An 18,002-nucleotide genomic window follows, 5' to 3' on the forward strand; every position below is an offset into this window, starting at 1 on the left:
TATGGGGAACACAAGGGCCCACTTTACAGGTGTAATGCAACAGAGAACTAAGAGTATTTTTAAACAAAACAATGTTTATTCTATGAACCCAGTTAACATTTTATAAACATAGTGAACTTAGCAACCAACAATTCAAATACACCCCCCCCCCCAAAGAATACAGTACTCTACAAGACATCCATAAGACAAAAAACCTTTTTACAGAAGGACAGCAGGTTTAAATTCTCTACTGAGAGCAGTTACCACTTTGAAATCACCAAATGAACATTCTTTAGCTTGCAGAGATTCATACAACATCTTGCTGTAACTACAACTTCTCCAAATCTAAAACGAAACTAAACAGAGCCACAAAGCAGCTTTTTAAGCTCAAAATGAAAGTGAAAGACAGCCCAGCTCCACCCACACTCTGACATCACTGCTGCCATTTGAGAAACACACATTTCTTAAAGGGACTCTTACATGACAAGACACAGGGAGAACGTGCAGACTCTGCACAGACAGTGACCCAAGCCGGGAATCGAACCTGGGATCCTGGCGCTGTGAAGTAACAGTGCTAACCATTGTGTAACCGTGTCACCCCGTCGAGTCACATGTAGGCCACACTGGGTAAGAATGGGAGATTTTTTACCTGAAGGGCATTAACAAACAGGTGGGATTTTTACACAAATGTACACATGACTATATTCGACAGTCCAAAATTAAAATCCGCTTTAAAAATAGCTTTTCAATTCAAATTAATATTTTGTTAACTGCCTTTTACATGGGAAGCCTACTTTCATATAAGATACAGATGTTATTTTCTGTTTCATTAAGATAATCTGTATCTCATGCAATAAGCTGCACCTGTGAAAATGATAAAAGCTATAATAGTTCATAAGACATAGGAGCAGAATTTGGCCATTTGGCCCATCAAGTCTGCTCCGCCATTCTATCATGGCTGATATGTTCCTCATATGTTCTTCATAATGCTTAACGACATTAATTAAAAACTTACGAGATGTTTCAAATAGATGCCGAGCATGGTATCGGAACAGTTCTGATAGCCAAGAAAGATTTAAAGTGACTTGAAACAATATATTTAGGATGGAGTATGTGGCACACCAGATATTCAGAATGATATATTAGGTTGTGAAGTGAGAGAGTGCAAGCTGATGCAACATGCTTGGGAGAGCAAGGGAACAAAATCTAATGCAGTGTTAATGGAAAGGGGACACAAACAGATGGATAATCAAGACATGCAGATAGAAGGGGGGTGGGGTGGGGAGGGGGGAAGAGAGAAAGAGCGAAAGAGAGAGATTATACCTCCTCATCAATTCCTCCCAACCTATTTCTTTCAATCCCCCACATTAATCCCATAAAATATCAAAACAGTTATAATTAAATAATGTCCATATTATAGTAAAGGTAACATCTTCCTTGAACAAACAGCAAAAAAGTTTGCTAAACAACATTACAAATGTTTTTATTCTGTTTTTGTAAACAGATCTACCCCCAAAAAAACGTAAACAACTTTCAGAATGATAGAAGTTTGAAATGTTCTTCGACAAGCTGTAGCGGCAGAAAGGATCACTCCAAAATAGGCCAATTCCAACGACAGAATGCCGATTAAATTCCAGGTCATCAACTGGACTGCATTTCATTTCATGGTGTGGAAAGTTCTGCACAATGTGGATGGAATTAATCAGCAGGGACACAAAACAGGCTCTGGCAGATCAGGCACAGGTTTTACACAGCCCACTTGATTTTCCTTTACAGTGAATAGAAAGATAAAGCAATGGGGCGCATAGCGGTTGGCTGTTGCACTGCTGTCTGTTCTGCACCCAAGGATTAACTTTACTCCCAAAATAAGTGGTTAGCACTGCTGCCTCACGGCACCGAGGTCCCAGGTTCGATCTCGGCTCTGGGTCACTGTCCGTCTGGAGTTTGCACATTCTCCCTGTGTTTGCGTGGGTTCTGCCCCCACAACCAAGGTGTGCAGGGTAGGTGGATTGGCCACGCTAAATTGCCCCTTAATTGAAAAAAAAAATGAATTGGGTACACTAAATCTTTTTTTTTTTAAACTTTACTCTCAAAATGCCTATCCCGAGGCTGTATGCAACCAGTAATTTTAAAACACAAAATTCAGGAAAATGGTAATCATTGAACATTTAAATTTTGGAAGTGTTCTGCATTTTCAAACACATACATGAAACATACTCAGAACGGCCACTATGCTAGTTATGAAGCATATACAAACAGTCAATCATCCCAACCGAAGACTGGCAACATATTTTCTACAAAGATGTATTTTGTCATCTAAACAAAAATATTTAGGTAGTAAATATAGAAACATCGAAAATAGGAGGAGTAGGCATTCGGTCCCTCGAGCCTGCTCCACCATTCATGGGCTGATCATACAACCTGTTCTCACTTTCCTCCCATATCCTTTGATCCCTTTAGCCCCAAAAGCCATGTGTAACCCCTTCTTGAAAACGTGCAATGTTTTGTCCTCAACTGCTTTCTGTGGTACTGAATTCCACAGGCTCATCACTCTCTGGGTAAAGAAATGTCTCCTGATCTCAGTCCCAAAGGGTTTACCCCGAATCCTTACTACAGTGACCACTGATTCTGGACTCCTCTGCCATCAGGAACATTCTTCCTGATTTAGCCCTGTTGAATTTTATAGGTTTGGAGATTCTAGTCTAGCCCTGTTGAATTTTATAGGTTAGGAGATCCCGCCCACGCCCCCATTCTTTAAACTCCAGTGAATATAATCCTAGCCGACTAAACTTCTCCTCATCGGTCAGTCTCACCATCTCAGGAATCAGTCTGGTCAACTTTCTCTGCACTCCGTCTATAGCAAGAACATCCTTCCTCAGACCATAAATGCACACAATATTCTAGGTGTGGTCTCACCAAGGCCCTGTATAATTGCATCGAGACATCCCTGCTCTTGTACTCGAATCCTTTCGCTATGAAGACCAATATACCATTTGCATTCTTTTCCTCCTGCTGCACCTGCATGCTTACTTTTGGCGACTGGTATACAAAAACACCCAAGTCTCGTTGCGCATTCCCCTCTTTCGATTTATAGCCATTCAGATAAAAATCTTCCTTCCTGTTCTTGCTACCAAAGTGGATAACCTCACATTTATCCACATTAACCTGTAACTGACATGCATTTGCCCACTCACTCAGCTTGTTCAAATCACACTGAAGGATCTCTGTATCCTCCTCACAGCACACCCTCTCACCCAACTTGGTGTCATCTGCAAATTTGGAGGTATTACATTTTGTTCCCTCATCTAAATCATGAATATAAATTGTGAATAGCCACAGTCCTAGCATTGATCCCTGTGGTACCCCACTAGTCACTGCCTACCTTTGGAAAAAGACCAGTTTATTTCTACACCTCATTTCCTGTCTGCCAACCAGTTTTCTATCCATCTCAATACACTACCCACAATCCCATGTGCTTGAATTTTACACGCTAGTCTCTTGTGGGATTTTGTCAAAAGCCTTCTGAAAATCCAGATAAACCACATCCACTGACTCCCCCCCATCAACTCTACTAGTAAATCTTCGAACGATTCCTGTAGATATGGGGCAGCATGGTAGCATTGTGGATAGCACAATTGCTTCACAGCTCCAGGGTCCCAGGTTCGATTCTGGCTTGGGTCACTGTCTGTGCGGAGTCTGCACATCCTCCCCGTGTGCGCGTGGGTTTCCTCCGGGTGCTCCAGTTTCCTCCCACAGTCCAAAGATGTGCAGGTTAGGTGGATTGGCCATGATAAATTGCCCTTAGTGTCCAAAATTGCCCTTAGTGTTGGGTGGGGTTACTGGGTTATGGGGATAGGGTGGAAGCGTTGACCTTGGGTAGGGTGCTCTTTCCAAGAGCCGGTGCAGACTCGATGGGCCGAATGGCCTCCTTCTGCACTGTAAATTCTATGAAACTATATGTCAATCATGATTGCCCTTTCATAAATCCATGCTGACTCAGTCTGATCCTGCCACTGCTTTCCAAATGCTCTGCTATTAAATGTTTTATAATGGAATCTAGCTTTTTCCCAACTACCGATGTCTGGCTGATTTCTGCCCACTCACTTAACCAATCTATGTACCTTTGAAGGCTCATTATGTCCTCTTCATAATTTACTTTCCTACCTTTTGTGTCGTCAGCAAATTTAGCAACCATGCCTTCAGTCCCTTCATCCATGCCATTTATATAAATTGCAAAATGTTGATGCCCTTACTGATCCCCATGGTACACCACTTGTTACATCCTGCCAACCAGAAAAAGAGCCATTTATGCCAACTCTGTTTTCCGCTAGCTTGTCAATCTTCTATCCGTGCCAATATATTACCTCCTAAACCACGAGTATTTATTTTCCACAATAACATTTGATGTGGCACCTTATAAAATGCCTTCTGGAAATCGACTGGTTCCCCTTTATCCACAGTGCACGTGACGTCTTCAAACAACTCCAATAAATTGGTCAAATATGAGTTCCCTTCCACAAAACCCCCTGGTTGCCCTGAACTTTTCTAAGTGCCCTGCTATAACATTTTTAACATTTCCCCATGGCCAATGTTAGGTTAACCAGTCTGTAGTTTCCTGTTTTCTGTCTTCCTCCCTTTTTGAATAAAGGAATTACATCTACCTGTACTTTCCTTAACCGGACTATGAGGAAAAAGTGTTCAAACAACATCCCCTTTTCTGTTCCCTGTTCAAATTACAAGCTTCTGTACCTTGTTGAATTTACAAGCTTATTTTAAAATGTAGGAAGACTCTTTATAAGAAAGAGGCTGAACTTCATGGGGAATTACATATAAAAGGTGAATTTACCTTCATAACATTAAATAGAACCTCCTGCCCCAGGCTATCTTTTTCTTTGAAAAAATCATGTTCTGGATATGTTCTAGCAATATCTCTTCTTATAAGTTTTTCACATGGCGAGGTCATCTTCAATAGCTCTGAATACTGGTCTTTGATAGGCATATTTTGAGCACTGCATAGGAGTTGCCACACAATGGCGCGGAAATGATGAGGAATCCCTTTTCGAACAAGTTCCTGAAAGGTACAGAAAATAAACAGTTTGTTTTTATTGCAAGCTAGTGTAATATGTCTGTTGCAACGAGAGAGAAATCAGTGCTAGTATGGTATCAGCACTGACATGAAATATTATCCACTAATATTAGAACCTATATTCACCCTTTAAACTTACAATCAAATTAATGGCTGAGTTTTCTCGGATTACGTACCTGCTTCGTGCCAAATCATAAGTTTAATATCTTAAAAGACATGACAATTCCAAGCCTGTATTAGCTATTGAAGAATACCGAAACAAAGATTTTCCCATCAGGGATGAACAGAAATTATGGTGATGCTAATAACAATGGTGCTAATTTGAAGACTGCTTACAAAGGTGTCAAAGCAGCATTATATTGACAACTTGCAACACTCTCTCGTCAGGTAAAGCGCCACTTGCATGCTTGCTTATGTGTGCCCTCTCTGTAATGATAGCCCAAATGTCAGCACATACAGTGCAGGGATGCAAGGCAAAAAAGGAGAGACTATTATCTTGAAAGATATTCAGATCGCTCATCAAAATTCTAGCCAAGTAACTTCACCTCTGAATTTTTTTTCAATTTTGAGTACCAAATTATTTTTTTCCCAATTATGGGGCAATTTAGCGTGGCCAATCCACCTACCCTGCACATCTTTTGGGGTTGTGGGGGTGAGACCCACGCAGACACGGGGAGACTGTGCAAATTGAACCTGGGTCCTCAGCGCTGTGCGGCAGCAGTGCAAACCACTGCACCGCCATGCTGCCCAACTTCACCTCTGAATTTTAATTCAATTTTTATCAATGCAAATTGTAATCACTAAATATTTGTGTAGTAACTCACCTACAGGAGAGCAAGTAGACTGTTTGGTGCCCCACCAGCAGTCAACCCGACATCAACAGATTCCCAAACAGCAATCATGCCAATTTTCTTGGTTTCTGTCATCTCAGCTAGGTTGGTAGCACACTCAATGCTGAGACAGGAAGTTGTGGATTCAAGCCTTAGTACAGGCCTGAGCACATGTTCTAGCCTGTCAGAAGTGTAATCTGAGAGAAGAAACATTAAAACACCAATCCTGTCTACCTGCTCAGGGTCTATATATTTGCTAGAAAAGCAAGCAGTTCTTCTAGTGTCCTGGCCAACATTTTATTTATCTGCCCATTTATTAATTTGCTGTCTGTGCACACATGGACTGTTGCGTTTGCCTACATGACAGTGACTGAATTTCTAAAGTAACCCATTGTTCCAAAGTGCTTTGGGACACCCAGGGGACATCAAAGACAACACAGAAAAGCATATACTGGCAACCTTAATCTAGAGTCAATATTGTGGCATCAATTTTCATGCATCTCAGCAAGGAAGAACACTTCGGTAATTAAATTAAATACCTTTTTTAAACTCAAAAAAGCAAGCACATCAACAACACTGCTACTAGATAAACAACTGAGGGTTGACGTGAGTTGTTCCTTGAATAAAATGGAACCTTTTAATGTTGTCACCCAGATCGAAGGGTCAATTACATTATCTTTTTGAACTAATAAAACTGGATCCTATTTTATGTCTATCATTTCAGTCAACTGCACAAATAATTAAATCAACTGTACCAATGTTTGAATCAGTGCATGTGATAATCAGTGTCAAACATTGGTACAGTTGATTTAATTATCTGAATCAGTGTCAAGTCCACTATCTCAGTGAGGTTGGCAGTGCTACAACAATAGTATTTTGAAAACTATCCTATTCGCAGTCGTAAGTTTTTTTTAAACAGTTCATTAAAGAGCGAAAACAATCGATAAACCAAGGTTACTAATTACATTGCTGATGTTCATTTTGTTACTGGCTCAAAATCCTGGAACCCCCTCCCTAAGCACTGTGGGTATGCCAAACACCACATAGAAACAATAGAAAGGTTACATCACAGAAAGGGGCCATTCAGCCCATCCTGCCTGTGCCAGCTGATAAAACTAACCGCCCATTCTAGTTCCACCTTTGTGCACTGGCCCATAGCTTTGCAGATTATCACATGCACTGCAGCGATTCAGGCAATAGTTCAGCATCACCTTCAAGGGTCATTAGGGATGGGCATCCTCATCCCACAAATGAACATAAAACGTTATAAATTAGAGAGCAAGTTATATTGCACTTCAAATGAACATCCATCACATCAAAACTCCTCCTATGTGGGCATATACTCAGAGCTCAGTTTCTAGTGGATGAGCAGGCAATAGTATTAACTTTCTATTCATAGCAAAGGAGTTGAAAACCCAGTTTATATCACCTCCAAGAGATAAACTGCTTTTTATGAGTTTGTACCTAGCTGGAAACTCCAAGCAATGAGAAGGTCAAACTGCAGCTAATCTTGCATTGTCTAGTTGTTTCCCTTCAGTTTAAGGGGAATAACTTCTTTTTAGGTTGGCTACCCGTGGATTGCATTTAGCTGCAAAATAGAGACTCAGCTGCTTCATTAGCAGAAATGCCGAGACTGGCTCCCTGTGTTTACTTACGAGCTCCTTAATATTGATGTAACCATGTTTAACATCTGCCATTGCATGGACACATTGGGAAATTTACACCATAAAATGCAGTCAATGGAAGGAAACACGTTTTTCTGCTCTGTGCCCAAATTCATACTGCAACTTGCATCATATCTACACTGCAGTCTATCATGGACACAGACTGTCCTCATTTTAAGCATCAAGGTTGCATAAAAGTTAGTTGCACATCTGTATGTATGCCGATTCCTCTATTCTGGAGTATCTAATGCATCAAATGTCTGCTGCTACCAGTTCTTCAGTCGATGAAAAACGTGTCGTGAACACAATGTGTAGTCCAATAGAACTTAGATTAGCACAGTGGGCTAAACAGCTGGCTTGCCATGCAGAAAAAGGCCAGCAGCTGGGTTCAATTCCCGTACCGGCCTCCCCTAACAGGTGAATGTGGCGACTTGGGGCTTTTCACAGTAACTTCATTGAAGCCTACTTGTGACAAAAAGCTATTATTAGGTGAAATTTACTGCCTGCTGTCCAAAGCCCGTGGTAGTGTCCTGAAACATGGAACAGTGATGTTTCAAAAGTGCAGTAAACTTTATTGATAAACAATTTACAATTAAAACCGGGCGCCCTTCAAAAAAATCATAACCCAATTCTGAATAGATTATCTGTCCTACCATTTTAAACATCAAGGAAAATGGCAAAACACTACTGATTTGTGGTCCTTACCCTCATCTGCTTCTCTTTCTTTTTCCGTACATCATCCCACTCATTTACAATTCTTCCCCATAGGATCCAGGAATCTTCTTCCAGGTGGCTGAGGTTACTTGAAGCAGAAGAACTGGATACCAGGGAAGATCCACTATTCCGACGAGATCCATTTACAGATTTCAAAGACTTACAATCAGTCTCCAAAAGCCTGCACCAAAAACATTTAGTCTTCTAAATGAAAGCCAAGTGAATATTAATTTAGGCGATCAAAAGCAAAGATGCATAAATATAATGGAAAAGCATCCATTTTGCCATTTCTGCATATTTCAATTTATTAATCTTTCACTTCACTTTTGTAAGGAACAAGTCTTTGGTCATCAACTCCACTCGAAGTTTCTAAGACATCAGGATGGTCAATAATGTCCTAGAGTAGCAGGCTATAGTTCACATTTATTGCCATGAATGGAGACAACAAAGCAGGAAAGGTTGAGAAAAGTAAACCAATACAGGAAATTGCACTAAAAGGCAATAAAAATGTTAGGGTGGTATAGCAGTTAACATAGAGCGGCACGGTGGCACAGTGGTTAACATAGGATGGCACAGTGGTTAGGCACTGCAGCATCACAACCCTGGGGACCCGGGTTCAATTTTGGCCTTGGGTGATTTGGTGTTGGAGTTTACACTTACTTCCAGTGTCTGCTCCAGTTTCCTTCCACAGTCGAAAGATGTGCAGGTTAGGTGGATTGGCCATGCTAAAATTGCCCCTTAGTGTCCAAAGATATGCAGATTTGGTGGGTTATGGGGATAGGGCATGGGGGTGGGCCTAGCTCGGGTGCTCTTTCAGAGGGTCAGTGCAGATTCCCTGGGCCGAATGGCTCCGTCTACACTGTAGGAATTCTGTGGTTCTATGGATCCCAATTCGGCTGTAGTTCATGCCACCAGGAAAATACTTCTACACTTGGTCCTTTAAATCAAAAGTAAATACTTCCCATACTCAAGCTACTTGCGCAGTGCTGTAAACCCAACAAAACAATTTCTTGTCGCAGAAGAGGAATCAAGTTGGAGTGCTTGCCTGGACCTACGCTAACTGAACTGGGCTTCATTGCCTTTGTTTTTTTCTCCTGATTTTGTTCCAGAATGAACGCAAGCCATAATCATTTAGCCAGAAGAATATTTCTGCTTTGCTTTGGATTCTAATAAGCACATTTTTAGCATGTTGGCTCATAACATGACAGTTTGATTATCAGTGGGGTTGGCTATTCAGGGCAAGTCGGGTTGCTTTAGGGTTGGGCTTCCTTTGCATTTTTGATAACAAAGTAATAGCACTAACAGGAAAACATTTAGTACAATTTATTATAATAAATTCAAAGTTCTGAAAAAAACTCAGCAGGTCTGGCAGCATCTGAGGAGAGGGAAACAGAGTTAACAGAAGAATAAAGCTCATTGCTGTGGGATTGGGTTATATGTCAGTCAGGCCAGATAAAGACAGCAGATTTCCTTTCCTGAAGGACATTAGTAAACCAGACTTTTTTTTTATAATGACGATCATTACTGAGACTAGCTTTTGGCTCCAAAGTTATTCCTTGGATTTGATTTTCCCAAGCTGCAGTGCTGGGATTTGAACATGTGGAGCATTATTCCAGGCATCTGGATTACCAGTCCAGTAACACAACCACTCTGCTCCCGCTTCCATATGCAAATCTTTTCTGCAAAACCCACACCAATGTCACGAGACATATTAATGGGTAACAAAAAGGCAATTCTTAGGCTTTGGAATTTTTCAGTTCAGGCTGGTCCAGAATCTAAATTTCAATTAATCTGCAGAGATGGCAATTGAATGGAATTGACATGTCCACTGTGCAACTCCAAAACTCAAGAAATAACAGTTCACTGTTCTATGAAAGCCAGCCAATCAAATGAATTATGTAAAACACAAACAAACTAGTTGTAAAATGAAATTCTAGTATCGGTATGAATCTTGCTCCAGAACCACACAAGATTATCGAGCCAGTGATTGAACTTGTTCGCATACAGTAAGTAGACTACGATAAAGAGAAGTTTTAAAATGTTATGAAACCATTCAGGAATTTAACAGTACTAATTTAGTAACTCGGGCAGCACGGTGGCACAGTGGTTAGCACGGTTGTCTCATGGCGACGAGGTCCCAGGTTTGATCCCGGCTCTGGGTCACTGTGTGGAGTTTGTACATTCTCCCTGTGTCTGCTTTGGTTTCGCCCCCACAACCCAAAGATGTGCAGGGTAGGTGGATCGGCCACGCTGAATTGCCCCTTAATTGGAAAAAATGAATTGGGTACACTAAATTTATTTTTTTTAAACTAATTTAGTAACGACTTTCTTCAAAGAATTATAAACGCTTGACATGGTCTCCTGTGCAGGATAGCAATGACAAAACCAATCTAGTTTAAAAACCAACTGGGACACTATGATGACAGTTTAGGGCACTGGAACGATAGGCTTCAATGCATTAAATAGTCTTTGCAAGTTGCTCTCAACTCTCTTTTTTCCATAGGAGGAACAACCTGATCAGATTGTGTTTCTCCTACTGGCTGTTTTGACATTAGAAAATTCTTTCAGTTGTGTTGTACGTATAACATGCACAAGAGACATGGCTTCATAGAGTCAGGTGAAAAGTGAATGCTGTGGGTGGGGAATTTGGTTGGAAAAGAATGGACCGTCGAATTATGCAGCCACGGTCCAAGGCTGAAGTAAATTGAGTCAGGTTACAAGGAAATAGGCAGAGGAGGCAAGAGGAAATTATTTTTGATGGTTGTTTTTTTTTTAAACAGGTGATGATACAATCAGCAAAGGCAGCAACAGTGGGGATCAGACAAACATGCTCCTTTCTCTTCTGTGCTGTGGTCAATTCGTCCCTGCTGAAGAGCAACACAAAATCCCATTCTTATTGTCATGCTTACTGTGTCACAACATTGTCATACCTGGAAACTTCTATGTTTGCTCACAAGTATAATTACTTTTCAGTTAACCCACAGCTAATACCGCACTTCTCCGCCAAGAGCTGCCTCGTGGGTCAGTTTGACTACATGGTGCTGCCAAGAGGTTCTGGAAAATTTAGGTTTATTTCAGGCCTCAATCAATGACATTTACACCATATTTTACTGTATTTAACGCCTGGGTCCTTTTCTCTTCTAAGCCACCTTGCTCTTTAGGTATATCTGTCCTTAAATACTGCTAACTACTCCTTCATGCACTCTCAAAGACTTCCGAACCAGCACATTGTTAACAGTCCCACTCGGATTCCCTGCATTCTTTGTTATTTATGGGAGCTGATGCAAGTTAGCGCAGATAATTGAGATAGCAGAAGTCTACCACAGGACAACCTTTTCTGTTGATAGAGGTTTGCTCAGTTTGTTGGGGCTCAAATGGCACAACACAAGAACTGTATTTGGTCCTTTTGATTGCCCTCTAGAGCAACCACCGGCTTGTCCAATGTAAACACTTTTAAAAATCAATAACAAATGTCCCATTGCATTGTTCTTGGTGAGTTTTTTTAAAAAGGCGCGAAGGAGAGGGGAAGCTAGAGGCTGGAGTCATCCTTCATGGAGGGGGCAGTGATATAAATAGACAATGGTCAGAAGGTGGAAGAGGCTGAAGGAGGTAGAGGGAGGAGTGAGGCTGAAGGAGGTAGAGGGAGGAGTGAGGCTGGGCAGAGACATTGAACAGAGGGTGGGAAAGGGAGGAGATAATTCTAAATTAATTTAAAACTTTGAAACACTGAGAAATTGGGACTGAAGGAAATAACTAAGGAGAGCTACAGCAAAACTTTAAAATAAATAATTTAAACTGAGAGAGAAACAGGAACAGAGACTAAAATTACTTCAAATTATTTTATTAAATTGTTAGATATAAATTAAAGGAACAATTTCAAGCAAAAAGTCATCAATTGTAGTCAAAATCTTAACACGTGATAAATTGACGAGGAAAAGAATAATCTAGCTCAATTTCTGTAATTTTTAAAATACAAAAATTTGTTTTGAATAATTTTCTGTTGTGAGGCTTTGTAAAATTCGATTGTATTTGGATTCCTATAAAGGAAAATTCAGTTCAAAAATTGTACTTTAATAATTTAGAAATTTGTTTGATAACTTAATTCTGTGAGCACAGTAACAAAGAATTTCTGAGGGAGAACAAGTGCTGGAGCGTTTAATTTTAGTGGAAAGAGACTGCGGTGGTTAGTCTGAGTGAAAGTCAGAATAAAAGATGGATTTGGACCTTAATATAATAAACATTCGATGCCGCTGCTGCTGATAGGAGAGTATTTAACTGAGATTGGACTTCATTTCAGACTGTGAGGGGACAAGAAAAGGAAGAAATAACAGACCCAGGACATGACCATTAAAAAGACTGGGGAATAGACAAGGGCAGAAATATTCGAGAGAAAAATCGAATGAATAAGGTACCCGACTTCATAGAGGGGAAGGGTAAAACTGACAAGGCAGACAGTGGATGGTGGAAGACCATATCTGAGCACAGGAAATCCAAGGTAAGATCATGGGAGATTTGAAATGGAAACCAGATAGAAAATGCTGGGTCCAGGTATTTCTTGCAGTTTGAGATGGGGAAGATTTAGCAGGTCAGTCACATTAATACGGTCAGTAGGGAGTGGGTGAATTCCCCAGTGTGTCAATGGGATCACAAATATTAATACTGATCAGAGACACCATTTGGCTCACCTAACTGATCCTTCCTGTGAAAATACACAAGTGTCAATGTAAATTATTTCATTTCTGTTTTTTTCTACTCCCAGATCCACGTGACTTTCAGTTCCCAATAATTCTTTCTGTGACTTCAATTCTGAACTTCTCTTTTCCCAGGTTTATTCTCTCCTGTCGTTACACAGCAATGTATTTAATTTATTCTCTCCTGTCGTTACACAGCAATGTATTTAATTAAGTTGTATTTGCCTTTTCTATTCCATTTAACTTAGATCTAAATCAGAAAGTTGGTGGAAATTTCCCTGGATATAAGGGGTGATTTGATCGAGGTAGTGCATCGTGGGCTTGTCCAGCTTTGTTAGGAGTGTGGTCTAGTACAAAGATCATCTGAACAACCTCACCAGCATGACATTGAATTGTTTTCTAGAGAGGCTGTCCTTTATGTGAGTTTTCTGCCAGCAATTATAGTGCCAGTCCATTCTAGTGGAGGATATTCTTATAAAAATATGGTAGAGCTGACAGGGTGGCTAACTCTACATTTGTATGTCGCTTCTCCTTTTTGGCCAAGATCAAGTATACACTCCACATTGTGTTTTCTTGGAGAGTCACAGGATCTCACTGTGGATTTTGGAGTAAGGTAAACAGTGAGAAAGAAGACAGTGAAGAAGACAACCTTTGAGCCACCATGTTATTGATGGATCTTCATGCTGATTTAAGCCTCTGGTTTGGATCTAATACTGATACAGCACGTCTCAATGTGCGGCAAGCTCCTGAGCACCAGGCTAGGGAATGCGGAATGCTGTCAGGGTGACGGTGTAAGATGTTGGGAGAAGGCTCGCCTGTGGACTGGACCAACTTCATGAAACAGGTGCTGTTAAAATGTTGTGGTTTCGAAGCTATGGATATCGCCTGCCTGTAATATTTCTCCATTGGTGAATATTTTAACGTTGTCGCTGGATTCATCAAGCTTCGGAAGGTGTTTCGAGATAAAGGTGACCAGGGGCCCTTGTTCATCCTCACTGCTGAACCTGTTTGCTCTGCCATCCCAGAGGAACCAGATTGTCAACATCCATATGTACAACACACATATCCCTGTAGTGGACATGCTCAAGTTCCTTGGCAGGCACATTGAGCTGAATGAAAAGAGCAATAGTGTCAAAGATCCTTTTGGTATTTTCACCAGCAAGTGACAGGTCAAGGTGACCTTGAAGACGGATGCCAATGCAGCCATTCTACACCCTCCCTCCAGCTTCGCCATTGGAGGAAGTTGAAGTTATTTATTGCACGCAGAAATGCAAGGTTTTGCCTATGGTTTTTCATAGAGGTTTTTATTAATAAGTTGTTGTTTTGAGAGCTGTGCTGTTTCATTACACTCGTTTAAAGCTCTTGTATTTGGAAATTGAATGTTTTTTCTGTTAATAAAAACATTTGTGCTTGACCTAAAAGCATGTGTCTGCGTACATTTGCCCTTTATAAATTGCCATAGTCAAGAATTGATTGTAAGCGTAAACGGGAGTGAGCACGCCTTACAGTCGGGAGGCTGACCAGCTTTACAAGGCATGTCCAGAAAAAGGTGCCACATATGCTCCCATAAACAAAGTAGGAGCAACAAGCAAGGCTGATGCAAGGGAAGGTATGCCCCCCCCAAACAAGGACAAAGACTTTGGCGCACAAGACGCTGCCAAAAAGGCCAAGGCTTCTGAGGAAAGCGCCAATAAACCCTGACCAAACACCTCCACCGCCATATGAAAAGGAAGAGTCAATGGAAGAGGAGGCAGCAGAGCAAAAGGAGGGCTGTAAAAACAGTGACCATGAAAAGCCTTCGGCAAAGAACACTAAAGCGAGTAAAGGCTGCATTTCATGTGAACGTTAAAATGTGGCTGATTTCAGCTAGAGTCTCCGGTGTCGTTTCCTGCTCATGAAGAACAAGAAATCCGCCAGCTACAAAAAAAAGCTTCAAAGCATCCAAAGCAGTAGAGGGTTGGCAGGGGACATGGAAATGGAAAGAGAAACTGTTGACTTCCGAGAACCTGGAGAAACGGGGGGATGTCGCGACTCCAGAAAAGCATACAAAACCAGCTCCAGCTGCAGTCCATGGGGGTCGCTGTGAAGGAGGATCTCCAATTGGTTCTGAGCTATACGTCTCAAATGCCTCATCTTCCGGTCCAGAGTCCACTCCGTGGAGCAGGATGAGACATGCTCATGGTTCTTTTTCCCAAAAGGTAGCGAGAAAGAGGTATGTGATCAGCAACCTGAAGGAAGAAGACAGCTCGGCAAAGTAATCGCAGTCCGACATTTTGAGGATCAGCAAATCCTTTTATGCCGGATTGCATGCTGTGAAATCCACAGACAGCACTGCGTACCAGTCCTTGCTGTCCTCTAACACGGAGGTCTTGGAGGATATCGAACGGGGGAGTCTACAAACCACTAACTCTGGGTGAGCTGACAGAAGCAGTCTAGTAAAAACTAGCAAAACTCCTAGAAGCAACAGCTTACCAGCTCAGCTGTATTTGTCTCTGTGGGGCTGGATCAGCCCAGAACCGCTAGAAGTATACTGGCCTTGACAAATGTCAAAATCCACAAGGAAAGCTTTCACCAACTCATCTACAAGTGATGGGGGGGAAAGGGAGGAAATTGGAAATTGGTGACCTACTTCACTGGATGATAAAATTCTAGCCAAAGTCATTGCAATCTGGTCCAGTCTGCTCTGGGTTCCATGATTCACCATAGCCAGACCTGCAGGAAGCACCCGGCACGTTGATACGGTAGTTAACACTGCTGCCTCACAACGCCATTTGCACATTCTCCCAGTGTCTGCATGGGTTTCCTCCGGGTGTTCTAGTTTTCTCCCACAGTCCAAAGGTGTGCAGGTTAGGTTGGGTTATGGGGATAGGATGAGTGAGTGGTCGAAGGTAGAGCGCTCTTTCGGAGGGTTGGTGCAGACTCGATAGGCCGAATTAACTCCTTGCACGGTAGGGATTCTATGGATTCTATAAATGATGCATGAAAAGTAGTCACATCTATAATCTGACAGCAAAGTCAGTATGATATTTACAGAAATTGGAACAAGCTGTTTGTTGGTCTCTCAATCCTCAAGTAAATAATATAGGACAGTAAGATAAACAGTTTTTAATTTTTAATAGCTGGCTGGGGCTGCTCTCACCTGGTTCCATTCTTATCGATCTAATCATAGCCAGAATATCACTTGAAATGGCTTTGCTTCCTGCTTCCGCACTGTTAGCTCTGGTGTCCCCAAGGATCACGACCACCTCCCTCTTTCTTATCGACATGTGCCCTTTGTCGACATCATCCGAAAGTACACCATTTGTTTTTTTGTAAAACATTGACACCCAGTTCTACCTCAGCACAATCTCTCTCGACTACTTTGATGCTGATTATTAGACTGGTTGTCTGACATCCAGTACTAAATGAACAGAAATTTACTCCAATTAAATGTTGGGAGACCAAAGCCATTGTTTTAGCTCCTCACTCCAAACTCCATTTCCTAGCTACTGACTCCATTCCACTCCCTGGCAACAGTCTGAGATTCAGCCAGTCTGTTCACAATTTTGGTGTTAAATTTGACCTTGAGATGAGCTTTCGAACGGATAGTTGCCACATCACTGTCTATTTCATTCACAACATCGCCTGACTTTACCCCAATCTCAGCTCATCTGCTGTGAAGCCCTTATCCAGGCCTTCATTACCTCTCAATTTGGCTATTACAATGCACTCCTGTCTGGTGTCCAACATTCAACCCTCCTCAAACTTGACACCATCCAAATCTCTACTGCACATATCTTAGTTCGCATCAAGTGCCATTCATCTATCAGCTCTGTGCTCACAAGTTCCAGCCACACAACAACTTGATTTTAAAATCCTCATACTTGCTTTCAAATCCCTTCCATGGCATCATCCTTTCCTCTCTCTGTAATCTTCTCTGGCCCCACATTACATTTCATTGCCAGTGACTACTACATTTCAAAAGTACTTGATTGGCTGGGAAGTGCTTTGTGATGTCCAGTGGTCATGGAGAGCTATTTGAATGTCTTTTTTTATCATAAACCCTCCAAGATATTTCTGCTTCTCGAGCATCTTTGATTTTAATTGATCCACCATTGGCCCCAGGCCCTGGAATACCCTCACTCCACCTCCCCACCCCTCACCTCCTGGAAACCCCTCAAAACCTTCATGTTTGGCCAGGTTTTAGGTCATCTGACCATGTGGCTCGCTGTCATATTTTGTATCATAATGCTCCGGTGATGCTCCTTAGGGGGTTTTATTACGTCAAATATGCTAGAATGCCAACTCTTCAAGGTGGTGAGCCATGCTGGCATACAGTTCCACAATCAGTCGCAGGCCTTCATCCAAGTAGCCACTCAGAATCTAGACAAGTGCAACCAGGCTATTGGACTGTGGATAAGGGTAGGAGCTTCAAAGTTGATTCAAAATACGATTCTGAGCGAACATCCAAATATCTGCATTTTCAGTTAGGTATAATTATCAGATTTTCTCTGCTCATTCTCAATAAAGCTTCACTTTTATATATGGATGACACGCAGCCAGAAGATGGAATAACACAAACTCGGAAACCAAATCTACCAGTAATTATCTGAGGTGAACTTGCACCTGATTAGCCTGCTGTACAAGAGCCATTATTCTACCATGCCAGCACAAGCTAAAAGTGAACAACCCTGACAAGATACATCAAAACGCTCTGAAATCAGACTGAACTTCAACAAATCATTAATATTCATCACATAGCTTAATCAATGCCAGATCAGAGACTGGGTAGGTCTGTAACATGATCTGTAATATAAACCCGAAGCAGAGATCAAATGAAACCACTGAACGAACAGGATATATGAAACATTAATATCTGGATATTACATTTAGGAGAAAGCATCATATTAAAAACCTACGGAATAAAAGGTTATAAGTGCTAGTTTTCCCCATTACCATTTCATTTCTCTGGTTTCTGACTTTTCACTTGTTGCAGCTCAGAAATAGAGGGAAAACATTCAATCCCAGCACCAGTCTAACAATTAATTGAAGATTTTTT

At 41.5% G+C, this 18,002-nt stretch overlaps 1 protein-coding gene across 8 annotated transcripts in view; it reads right to left on the bottom strand.

Moving 5' to 3' along the window:
• Positions 1–18,002, bottom strand: part of evi5a (ecotropic viral integration site 5a) — a 374,711-nt gene that overhangs the window by 268,087 nt on the left and 88,622 nt on the right. For 6 of the 8 annotated variants that reach the window (XM_072510489.1, XM_072510492.1, XM_072510487.1 and 3 more), the window contains 2 exons: positions 8,265–8,454; positions 4,826–5,050 (listed from right to left, as the gene is read on the bottom strand). In XM_072510489.1, coding sequence (XP_072366590.1) covers positions 4,826–5,050; positions 8,265–8,454 — 415 coding nt within the window. Of the gene's footprint in view, positions 1–4,825; positions 5,051–5,889; positions 6,032–8,264; positions 8,455–18,002 lie in introns of those variants that run through there. The other 2 variants (XM_072510494.1, XM_072510495.1) reach the window with 2 other exon arrangements.

The sequence above is a fragment of the Scyliorhinus torazame genome, chromosome 7, assembly GCF_047496885.1.
Source record: "Scyliorhinus torazame isolate Kashiwa2021f chromosome 7, sScyTor2.1, whole genome shotgun sequence".
In the NCBI taxonomy this organism is placed as follows: domain Eukaryota; kingdom Metazoa; phylum Chordata; class Chondrichthyes; order Carcharhiniformes; family Scyliorhinidae; genus Scyliorhinus; species Scyliorhinus torazame.